Source organism: Marmota flaviventris, chromosome 15 (genome assembly GCF_047511675.1).
Source record: "Marmota flaviventris isolate mMarFla1 chromosome 15, mMarFla1.hap1, whole genome shotgun sequence".
Lineage (NCBI taxonomy): Eukaryota > Metazoa > Chordata > Mammalia > Rodentia > Sciuridae > Marmota > Marmota flaviventris.
The window spans coordinates 83,083,552-83,096,350 of record NC_092512.1 but is presented as its reverse complement, the minus strand read 5'-3'; the positions used below and the strand labels follow the sequence as shown (position 1 = coordinate 83,096,350).

The 12,799-nt window shown below is 34.6% G+C and overlaps 1 protein-coding gene across 2 annotated transcripts in view; it reads left to right on the top strand.

Moving 5' to 3' along the window:
- Positions 1-12,799, top strand: part of Spidr (scaffold protein involved in DNA repair) — a 391,802-nt gene that overhangs the window by 18,093 nt on the left and 360,910 nt on the right. For both annotated transcript variants that reach the window (XM_027932800.2, XM_071602380.1), the window contains exons 2-3: positions 10,806-10,958; positions 12,220-12,286. In XM_027932800.2, the coding sequence (XP_027788601.2) occupies positions 10,806-10,958; positions 12,220-12,286 (220 nt within the window). The remainder of the gene's footprint in view (positions 1-10,805; positions 10,959-12,219; positions 12,287-12,799) is intronic.

Below are 12,799 nucleotides of genomic sequence, written 5' to 3'. Positions count from 1 at the left end.
CTGCTAGTGCAAGGATATGCGGACAGCTTGCTGGTGGTTTTGTTTTCTGTGATCACATCAGCAACCTGTTGTGTAAATTAGTCACATCATTCTAACCTGAGCCATTTGCATCCTTATAATATCTTGCTTTGAAAATAAGTCTATCAAATATTTTACCCCTCATAATGATAACTCTTTTTTACTTATTTTCTTATGTTAAGAGAATAATGGAGGGCTGGAGTTGTGGCTCAGTGGTAAAGCACTTGCCTAGCATGTGTAAAGCACTGGGACAAATTCTCAGCACTGCATATAAATAAATGAATAAAATAAAGGTCCATCAACATCTAAAAATATTTTTAAAAGAATAATGGAGAAAGTTCTATAATACTAGATACAATTTATTAAAAAGTCACTGTAAGAAAACTGGTCCAGTGTGTATAGTTCTAGATTACATTTTGTATCTCTTAAAAATTGTGTCTCAAAAAAGCAGGATATAATATTATCTATCCAACTGCTAGTTATAAAAAAAAGAGAGAGAAACGTACTTATTACCCAAGTTTTGCCCATAGTTTTACCAAGATCTAAAAAATGTTTCTCTTTATTACCTATGTAAGTCCTTCATTTTTGAATTTGTTCTAAGTAGTTTTACATGCCAGCAGAAGTATTTTGACATATTGTATAAAAATGGAGCACAACTTCTTATTCCTGTCTTACACGATGCAGAATCACACATAGGATGATAATATCTGACTTATTCCATTGTCCTTCCCACTTCAGCACCCTCCCTCCCCCTAGCTTCTCTATGCCCTACCCAAAGTTCCTCCATTTTTCCCTAGTACCTCCCCTCACACTTTGGATTTGGGTGATTGGCTTATTTTGCTTAGTATGATATTCTCCAGCACCATCCATTTACTGGCAAATGCCATGATTTCATTCTTTAAGTCTGAGTAATGTTCCATTGTGTATATACCACATTTTCTTCATCCATTCATCTGTTGTAGGGCACCTAGGTTGATTTCATAGTTTAGCTATTGTGAATTGAGCTGCTATAAATATTGATGTGGTTGCATTACTGTGGTATGCTGATTTTAGTCCTTTGGGTATAAACCAAGGAGTGGGATAGCTGGGTCGAATCGTGGTTCCATTCCAAGTTTTCTAAGGAATCTATACTGTTTTCCAGAGTGGTTGCACCAATTTTCAGTCCCAACAGCAATGTCCACATGAACCTTTCCCCCCACATCCTTGACAACACTTATTATTTCTTGTATTCTTGATAATTACCATTCTGACTGGTTCTTCCACTTTGAATGGAAGAACTTATTGAATTTGATGTTCAGCTCTTGTCATTTACATATTAAGGAAATGTAGGTAACTAATATACAGGTACATCTGTAAATAGCCAAGGGGAAAAAAGTTTCAATGGTGAGATTGTTCAAGAAATCAAGTTGCTGTGGTTAGAAGAACAGATAACTGAGTGGACAAATCTCTGTATAAGTCTGCTGGGGATGGAAAGGAACAGGTAGAAGTGGTCAAGGGAGAAATGTTTCTTTTCAGATAATAGGGACTTGAGCATGATTGAATAATAGACTAAGTGATGGAAAAGGTTGAGGTGATAGGACTTAGAATCCTGAATGCAGTTTCCTATGACCCTTTGTTCTTCCTAATGGAGGATTTTCTTCTTATAGTCACAAACCACTGGATTGTCAGGCAAAAAAGTTTCTTGCTCACATTTTTTTTAACCTACCAGAATCTGTGATATTTTTACTTTTTTACCCCAACAATGTATACTTCACTCCAGTGAGAAAGTCTAAGCATGCAGAGAAACTTGTGATTTTGAGTTTGATCCTAAGAATGCTTTTTGTTTAGTTTATCCATATAGGTTGTTTTCTAATTCAATATGTTTAGCAATGATTCTCAAATTTTGATGGTATAATAATCACCAGAGATAATGATTTTAAAATGGAGATTTCCTGGACCTTTCTTCTCTCAGAATTCTTATTTTCATTTTGAGGACTTAGATATGTAGAACATCCCTGGTATTTCTGATGTAGTCCTCATATTTCATTAAAATATTGTGATAAAATGTAAATAACATAAACTTTATTATTTTTAGTATACAGTTATGTAGCATTCATTATAAGCATTTATTATACATTCACATTTGCTATATTGAATGCTTCTCTCCCAAAACTCACATGTTGAAACCCATTCTTTGTTGTGATAGTACGTGGAGGTGGGATCTTTGGGAATGATTATGTCATGAGGGTGAAAACCTTAAAAATGGGATTCGTGGCCTTTCAAAAAGGTTCCAAAGACTCCTGTACTCCTGCCACATGATGGCACAGTGAACATACTGCCTTCTGTGACTCAGAAAGTGGGCCTTCACCAGACATCGAATCTGCTAGTATCTTAGTCTTGGACTTGCTACCCTTCAGAGATGTCAGAAACAGATTTCTGTTGCCTAGAAGATACCCTGTTATGATATTTTGTTATAGCAGTCTAACTGGACTAAGAATGTCATGTAATCACCACTGCCATCCACCTCCAGAACTTTTTCCTCACCTCATATTGAAACTTTGTGCTCATTAAGCAACAAGTTCCCATTCTTCCCTCCCTATCCCCTGGCCATCACCATCCTTCTTTCTGTCTCCATGAATTTGACTACTCCAGGAATCCCATGTAAATGGAATCATACAATGTTTGTCCTTTGGTATCTGACTAATTTCATTTAGCATATTGTTTTCAAAGTCCACCATGTGGTAACATGTATCAGAATTCTATTCCTTTTTAAAACCAAATAATATTTGTGTGTGTGTGTGTGTGTGTGTTTCGTTCCACATTTTGTTTACCAGTTTATCCAGTGGTAGATATTTGGATTGTTTTCTACCTGTTGGCTATCTTGAATGGTGCTACTATGAACCTGGGTGTCCGAGTGTCCGTTTGAATCTCTGCTTTCATTTATTTGGGTTATATATGGAGAAGTGCTGTGAAGTGATATTTCCTTGTGGCTTTGATAAGCATTTTTCCCTAATGATTCATAATATTAAGCATCTTTTTATTGTTGAGTTGTGGGAATTCTTAGTATATTCTAGATCCTTATTAGTTATTTACAAATATTTTCTCCCATTATTCTGATTATCTTTTTACTATCTTCATAGTATCCTTTGAAACTCATAACTTTCAAACTTTAATGGAGTCCAGTTTAATCTATCTTTTCTTTGGTTACTTGTGCTTTTGTGCCCATTTAAGAAATTATTTAAATATTGTCTAACCCAAGGCTACTTGTTTACTTGTTTTCTTCTGAATTATAGAGGTTTAGCTGTTCCTTGTAGGTCTTTGATCCATATTGAATTATTTTCTTTATATGTTGTATATTCTTTTGCGTATGGAATGTAGTTGTCCCCAGTACCATCTGTTTAGAGTTTATTTTCCCATTGAATAGTCTTTATACTCTTGTTGAATCAGTTGGCCATTGATCTGTGTGTTTAATTCTGGACTGTGAAGTCTGTTACAATGAAAAGGTCTATCATTATACTAGTACCACATGCTTTGACTATTGTAGCCTTCTAGTAAGTTTTAAAATTGGTATATGAGTTTCCAATGTTTTAAAGATTGTTTTGGGTTTTCAGGGCTCCTTGAAATTCATATGAATTTTAGGATCATCTTTTATATTTCTGCCAAAAAGGTTGTAGGGATTTTGATAGGGATTGAATCAAATATATAGAGAGAAGTAGAATTCATTTTTGTATGTTTATCTTGTGTCCTGCAACTTTTCCAAATTTATTTATTAGCTCTAATAGTTTTTTGGTGGGTCCTTTAGGGTTTTCTATACATAATACAATGTCATCTGCAAAAAGAGATAATTTTACTACTTGTTTTCAATTTTGGGTTGCTTTTATTTCTTTTTCTTGCCTAAATTGCTCTGATTAATATTAGTGTTTAATCAAAGTGTCAAAAGTGGACACCATTTTCTTCTTGATTTTAGGGAGAAATTTTTCAGAGAAACCTTTTATCAGTTTAAAAAAATTCCCTTTTACTCCTAGTTGTTGAATGTTTTTATCATGAAAAGTGTTGTATTTTTTTAATATTTAATTTTTAGATATAGGTGGACACAATGTCTTTATTTTACTTTATGTGGTGCTGAGGATTGAACCCAGTGCCTCATGAACGCCAGGCGGCCGCTCTACCTCTGAGCCACAATCCCAGCCCAAGTGTTGGATTTTTAAAGTGCTTTTTCTGCCTTAGTAGATTGTGTGTATTTTTCCCCTTTGTTCTACTAATGTGATCCATTACAATGTTTGATTTTTATATTTTGAGACATTTAGGTATATCTTGGAAAAATCCCACAAGTCATAGGATAAATAATCCTTTGTCTCTTAATTTGTTTGCCATTGATATAACAAAACACTTTAGGATGAAAACTTTATAAATAAAAGAAGTTTATTTAGTTTTGAAGTCTAAAAGTCCGTGATTGGGCTGCCCCATATCTTTAACCTCTGGCAGATGGCATCATGATGGTAGTAGTGTGTACAGAAAAGATCACAGGAAAGTAATATCAGAAACCAGAGAGATTCAGGAGCTAGCACATCTTTTTATAACAACCCACTCTTACGGGACCTAACTGGGGTTCCCTGAGAACTATGTTAATCTCTTAAAAGGGTGATGCTCTCTGTAATCTAATTAACTTGCCTTAGGTCCCAGCTTTTTTTTTTTTTTTTTGGCTCCAACTTGTTTCTACTCCTTGAACTCCGTCATGATGGAGAGCAAACCCCTACCATATGAACTTTTAGGAGACACACTCAAACCATATCCAAACTGTAATAATCCTCTCAGTGTGTTGCTGGATTTGGCCTGCTAATATTTTGTTGAAGGTTTTAAAATCTATTTTCATAAGTAGTTGGTCTATAGTTTTATTGTGATAATATTTGTAAGACTTTTCTGTCAGTGTACATTGGTCTCAGAAAGAGGAAGTATTTTTGTAATTTTTGGAAGAGTTTGAGAATAATTCCTTAAATGTTTGGTGGAATTCACTATTGAAATCACCTGGTTTTACACTTCTTTTTGTCAGGGGTTTTTTGATTATCAGTTTAATCACTTAGTTATTGGTCTGTCAAATGTTTCCTTTCTTCTTGAGTCATTGTTGATGGTTTCTGTGGTCATAGGAATTTATCCATTTCATCTAGGTGCTTTAAATTTTATTCAATTTTTCATGGTACTCTCATTCTTTTTATTTCTGTAAGTTTGTTGGTAGTGTCCCTACTTCTGCTTCTTATTTTAGTAACATAAATCTTGTATTTAGTTAAAGGCTTTTTTTTTTTGGTCTTTATAGAGAACCAACAGCCTTGTTTTTATCTATTTCATTTGTCTCTGTTCTAATCTTTATTTTCTTTTCCATACTATCTTTAGGATTAATTTGCTCTTTTTTTTTTAATACTAGTTTCTTAGGGTGCAAGGTTAGATTATTCATTTAGAACCTTTTTTAATCTTGGTTTTTGTATCTATAATATTTTTGTTTGAGCACTGCCTCCCATAAATTTGTATATTTTTAAAATTTTCATTCTTCTGAAAGTATTTTCTAATTTTTTTAAAATATTCTTTTTAATTGTAGATGTACACAATATCTTTATTTTTATTTGTTTATTTTTATGTGGTGCTGGGCACCAAACCCAGGGCCTCAGACATGCGAGGCAAGCACTCTACCACTGAGCTACAACCCTAGCCCAAGTATTTTCTAATTTGTTTTCTAATTTATTTTAAATTCTTCTTTGATTCTTTGAGTTATTAAGTGGTGTTGACTAATTTCTACTTACTTGTGAATTTTGCAGTTATCTTTTGGTGTTAATGTCTATTTTCATTTTGGTCAAAGAAGACACTTTATATGATATCAATATTTTAAAATTTATCGAGAAACATTTTTTGGTCTATCTTGCAAAATGTTTCATGTACATGTAAGATAAATGTGCATTATTTTGTGTTTGAATAGTGTTCCATATGTCTGTAAGGTTTAGTGAGTTTATAGTGTGTTCAAGCCCTGTATTTCCTTACTAATTATTTGTGTACTAGTGAAAGTAGGATATCAAAATGTCTGATTTTTATAGAACTGTTAAGTTTTTCTTTTAATTCTGTTTTAGTTTAATATATTCTGAGGCTATGTTGTTAGGTGTGTATATATTTATAGATGTTGTAACTTTACTATGATTTGACTCTTTTAATAACATTTTCTGCTTCGTTTCAACAGTGTTTTATCTTGCATTCTAATTTGTCTGGTGCTAGTATAGCCATCCCAGCTATCTTTTAATTACTGCTTGCTTGGATTATCTTTCTGTCCTTTCTCTTTCAACCTTTTTGTGTTTTGGTCATAAAAGTGAACCTTTTATAGGTAGCATATGGTTATATCATGCTCTTTTAATCTATTCTACCAATCTCTGTGTTTTAAGTGAACAGTTTAATCTACTTACATTTCAATTACTTATAAGGAAGAATTAATGCAATTTTGTTTTTATTTTCTGTATATTTTACAACATTTTGTTCCTTAATTTCTCTATTACTTTTATCATTTGTAAGAATTTGTTTTCTCTACTGTTTTGATTCTTATTTCTCTTTCTTTTTGATATTTTTCCCCTTTAGTTGTTTCCCTGGGGTTTATATGAAGTCAACTGAACTCTAACAATCTAGTTTGGATCAATGCCATCTTAGTTGGAAAAACACAAAAAATACTGCTCCCATACAGCTTCATATCCTTTATGTTATTTTCACTAATGGCGTCTCTATATAGCATACGTTCATTAACAGACATAATTATGTTTGTGCATTTGCTTCTTAAATTGTATAGGATAAAAGAGTTATGCATTAAAGAACAGAATAGTACAGGCTTTAAAATTTACTTACATTGGTCTTTTTTGTATGTATGGCTTTGTGTTAGTCACTATTCATTTCAGTCTATCAGCTCCCTATAGCATTTCTTGTAAGAAAATTCCGATGGTTATAAACTCCCTCAGCTCTCGCTCACTCTCCCCTTCCCTCCCTCCCTCCCTTCCTTCCAATCTGGGAATGTCTTAATTTCTGCTTCATTTTATTTGTGTTCATGTGTGTGTGTATGTTGCTCAGTCTGGTCTCAAACTTGTGGGCTTAAGTAACTCTTTTGCTTCAGTCTCCAGAGTACCTGGGATTACAGGCATGTGCCATTGAGCCTGGTTGTGTTTCATTTTTGAAAGATAGTTTTGTCAAATAAATAATTCTTGTTTGATGCCTTGCCCCTTTGCTAGCATGCTAAAAATTCGGTCTCATTGCCTGTTGGCCTCCATGGTTTCTGGATGAGAAATCTGCTATTAATCTCATTAAGGATACCTTTTATATCACTTCTTTCTTGCTAATTTCAAGATTCTCTCTGTCTTATGTCTTAGGCTCTGGACAGTTTAATTGCAATATGGATCTCAGTGTGGATCTTGTTGCCTTTGCCCTCCTCAGAATAAGCTGAGTTTATTGAGTTTGGGGCTATTTATTCTTCAAATATTCTTTCTCTTTTCCCTCTAGAACTTTCATCATATTTATTATGGTATACTTAGTATTCTGTATATCTTTGACGTCTCTTCTTTCTTTCTTTTTTTTTTTTTCTGCTCCCTTAGGTAGGACAATCTTTTTGCCTGTCTTCAAATTCCCTGATTATTCTTCTTTCTTCAAATTTGCCAGTGAACCCTCTAGTAAACTTTAGCTCTTAAATTTACATTACACTTGGCTCATTTTTGTAATTTCTGTTAATGCCTTATTTGTTACATTGACATTACCTGCTCTTGATTTCCTTTAGAGTTCTGCCCATGGTTTCATTTAGCTCTTTGAATATGTTTAAGACAATTGTTTTAACATCTTTGTCTCATTAGATCAATGTCTGGACACACTCTATATGGACTATACTTTCTTATTTTTTTGCAACTGGATATGACAACTGTATATGACTGGATATGAATATTAAAATGTGGCAACCCTGGAAATGATAATCTTCCCTCCAACAAGATTTGTTGTTGCTATTTGTTGTGGGTTGATTTTTCTAAACTTCATTTTGAAGTCTGCATTTTTTTGTCTTGATGTAGTCTCCGAGTTCTGCAGTCCCTTATAATTATGGTCAGCTGGTGCTTTGACAGAATTTTCTTAAAGACTTGAATCTAATAAAATTTTTAAAAATTAAAAAAATACGGAGATAAGAAAATAAAAAAGCTGGTAAAAACAATTGAAACGACCAACTGTGGCAGAAAAAAAGTTGAGCAAAGAAAAGTTTTATGGAATTATAGATTTTAGTATTTGCTTTTTCCCATTGCTTTGGGTGTGTTTTTTTTTTTTCTGTGTACTAATATTTACTTTAACAACCTTAAAGAAACCTGTAACTTCCAGTATTTCTTTAAAAGGATGAATGTTTAAATTTTCCTGAATGTATCACTGTTAAAAAAAATAAATGTCAAATAATTGTAAATAAAGTTGATCTAAATACACCTTGTTTTTTGCTTCAGTGATTGCCGTGTCAATCAGCAGGTTTGCTGCTGTGCCCGTGTTCTCAGTGTCGACAGTGAAGTACAGAGCAGTGCTGCTCCTGGCGTCCATCACATTTGGATCTGCACCAGATTTTAGCAAAATCAGCACATTCTTCCTCCTGGAACTGTGCAGTGTATCAGGACTTAATCAGAACTGTGCTGTTGTCACTGTCACAGAAGTTAATGTGGTATTTCTTCTGTATCAGAGTGTCACCACTTCTGATGGCCACAGGCATAGGGGTAATGCAGAGTAGTCCTATTGGAAGGACTGGCAGTGGGGATGAGGCTGTTGTGCTGGGGTTGCAAGCCAGGACGTCACTCAAGCTAGGCAAACATGGTACCCTCGAGGTACATCCCCTGACCAGAGCAACAGTTCATGATGTTCCACAGTGGTAATTGGCAGCATTGATGAGATATTCTTCATACTCATAGAATTATCTCACAATTCATGGTGCGTAGAACTTCAGTAATTAGATGAAGACTTGGGCCACCAAGTGGAAAAGCTTCTCTGCCTCTAGATTGGGTTCCTTCAGCCACTTGATCCTGGATCCAACAATACATAGAGTGGCTTCTCAGTTACTCTTCAAGTTAATTTAAAAAAAAGTCATCCTCCCTCCCACAGTTAAATCTGCTGACTCCAGAACTCGGGATGGCTCAAGTACAGCAGTGACTGTAAAAAATATGTAAATGAGTGTCCAACTGCCAACTTTCACAGGCAAAAAGCAGAATACTTCAAAGTAGGATTTCTGATTTTAAATTTTAGGTGCCTCGTGAAAACTAACCTATCGATACATATTTGATTTCGCTAAAACCTGCTTTGGGTATTTTCTACAAAGATTCTGGTTATCTGTATGTTGGATCCTGACAAAGACCTAATCAATCTCTGATTTCTCTTCAGTTCTTTTTCTCTTTCTTCATTAGAGGTATTAACCCATTTCTGTTTCTTTTACAAAATTTCTGAGCTGAGAAGTATATGAGGAAGAGAGGTTTATTTAGCTTAGTGTTCAGGAGATGCAAGATCACGGCACTGACATCAGTTTGACTCTGGTTAGGACCTATTGGAGGATGGCAGGAGTATATGCAGGAACACACAAGAGAGGGAGAGATCTTTTGGTGAGATAGGAAACCAGAGGGTGGGGAGGGGGAGTCTCTTTTGTAACCTTTCACTCTCATGGAACTAACCAGGGTCCTATGAGAAGTGCTTAAACCCTTCTAAAGGTAGCACCTCCAATGACCTTCCATTAGGACCCTCCTTTAAAGTTTATACTACTACTTTCATCACACTGAAGACCAAGATTTTACAATATGAAACCTTGGAGGGCAGCCCACATCTAAATAATAGCAGGGTGAATAATGGAACTTTAAAATTTCCTCCTTTTCACCCTGTATATTTCTCTTAAGACATTATCTGTGGTGTGTGCTCTTAAAATTTAGTCCTTTTTTTTCTCAAGTGAATTTTAATTTTTTTCTTTTTTTCATCAACTTTGTCACTACATTTCTAAGTTTTTATAACTTTGAATATTTTGGCTTTTTTTTTATTAATAGGTTAGTAAGTTAACATATTATCTGTTTTGTGTGCTTTCTTTGTGTGTTAGGATGTTATTCTGCTCCTTATTTTTTTTCCCTCCTAATAACAACTATGGGATTTGATTTTGATACTTATCTATTGTTTATTTTTAAGTAATTTTTTTTTTGGAAAATTTAGGAATCAGATTTAGGATATCTTTTCTACTTTGTGTTGCTTTCTTATATCTTGCAAAAATATGGCCACTTTTTTACTTGTTACATTGATGCTACTGGCTCTTTTTACTTGTTACATAGATGCACTGCTTTACCTGGATCTTTTTATAGTCTCTCTTATTCCTGTGTAGCTGAGTGGATTCTACTCCTAATTTCTCTTCAGCTTTTCCCTTATTTAGCAAGGAGATATGGCTCATTCAAGTAGTCCCAGGCTGCTCTGCTTCCTAGTGAACAATGAAATAGGCCAGGTCTACTTCATGGTGAACTGTGGATGTCTAGGTTCCCAGGGCCTACTTTGACCCCTGATGTTATTTGGGACTTTGGAGGGGTGATAGTTTGTCCTCACTCACTTGTATTTTGGACTTTGTTGACTGCTGGTAAATGTTGTCTGTTCATTTTGGATTTGCTATCTATTTGTTCTATCTTTATGTGAAGATTCAGAGACATTAAAAAACTATGCCTTTATTACTGTCATTCTTGGGTTTCTAAATTGCTAGTTGACAACTTAATAATGTATGTTTAATGAAGTTGAAATATTTTTTCCTTTAAAAATCATCTCCACAGAGGAAAAGGAATTGGTGTATAGAGTATCCATCCTTTCCAGAAGAGAAGCCACTACAATGCAGAACAGGTCTCAGGACAGTGGGAGCAGTTGCCTCCCTCTCTGAAGCATGGCTTAAGTGTGGAGAAGGATTTCAGGACACTCCTAGGACTCGGGTAAAGTAGCTGTAAAATTGTTTTCCCTAATGCAGAAGGGTAAATGATAAGATTCCTTAGTGTTCATGCTGCTGTGATTACATTTCTTTGGAATTCCCTTTCTTATTTTCTTTTCCATATATTATAATTGATGCAGTATTTTTCCCCCCATTCCTTGAATTCCTTTAATAATTGTGGCATATTAGTATCACCTTGTTAGGCTATGCAGAACCTTTGTACTTGTTTGTAAATGGAGGATACATACTGAGAAAGTTTTCAGAAGTGAAACCATTGAACATACTACTTTACATGAAGTATATTTATGAAATGTTCATATATTCAGAACCTTTTGTCTATGAGATTCTGGTTAATTTTTGTACAAGTTATAACTTACAAAATAGAGGAATGGTATCATAAACTCTAAAGATAATGTAGAGACAAACAGTAATAAGAACCTCAAGTGTCAGAGTCATATATGTGAACATTAATATTGAATATTAATGTGAAATTTTTTGTTGATAATACAGCAAAACTTTATTAACATTTTGGACAGGTTGAGCTATGACTGATAGTGGCAATTTCTGAACTTAAGTTGGGGCAAATGGCTATAGTGCAGCATAATGCCATCACTGTGTATTGTGAATACAGACATAAGAATGAATTGTTACCCTTCAAATGAAGGATCAGGTGCAGAGGATTGTTGTAGTCAAAGAGTACAGTCATCTTCCAGCTGCTTGCCTCTAGAGGTGAGCCCCTGCTAGTCAAGGGAATGCCTTTTTTATCCTGGATCTTGGCGTTTACATGATTGTCTTGTCAATTAGGGTCTTCACAAAGATCTGCATTTTGACCTGTTATCAAATGTCTCATCGATCCACCCATAAACATCCACACTGCCATTCAACAAAGCCACTCAGCTCTTGAAATGTTTTGATCAGTCAACATTGTTTCAATTCTGGAAAAAAATCAGTTTATAAGAATATAAGCAATGGGTTGGGGTTGTGGCTCAGTGGTGGAGTGCTTGCATAGCACATGTGAGGCACCGGCATTGATCCTCAGCACCACATATAAATAAATAAAGGCATTGTGTCCATCTACAACTAAAAATATGTAAGAAAAAAAAAAGAATATAAGTAGTATGTGCTTTGGCAATACTTACAAATATAAGTAAAGGGAAACAAGAATATATTAAGGAAGGTATAATTTAAGACTGAATATTTTACAAAGTATTGTTGGGTTTTAATCTATTGTCACGTAAATTACTTTACTGTTATTTTGCCTGCAGACACCAACAACTGAAAAAGTGACTCTTTCAGAAAAAGACCTTGAATTAGCTCCAAAACCAAAGAAAGGTAATACTACTTTGTTGATTTCTTTAGAGAGAAGGTGTAAGGCCAATACATCCTTTGGTGATTCTTTGCTTTTTTTCTGTTACTTACATAGTTTGGTAGTCTACATTTGTGTTTAAAAAACATCAAAAAGAAAAGAAATGGCTGTGGGTTTGATTCCTAGAAAAATCTTGTGGGAAATAAACTTAGGACCTGTGCTATATGGACTATACTGCTTTAGGCTATGAACAATGTCTTGTTACTTGGTGAATCAGTTTGGGGAAGCTTTCCAGCTATAGATATTAGGAAACTCTGTTCAAATTCTAGGGGTTGAATTTATCTCCTGCAACAAGATATCCAGAGGGCCTAACTGATTCTGCCCTTTGCAACCTTAGTGTGGGGGTTGGTTCTCACAAACATGAGATGGTAAATGAATTCTCAAGGCTGAATTTTTGGGAAGAGTGTGGGTACTAAGGATTTTTGCTGAGTGAACATTGCCTTTCTTTGGGAAGGAATCTCTACCAGGGATAGGTTAAT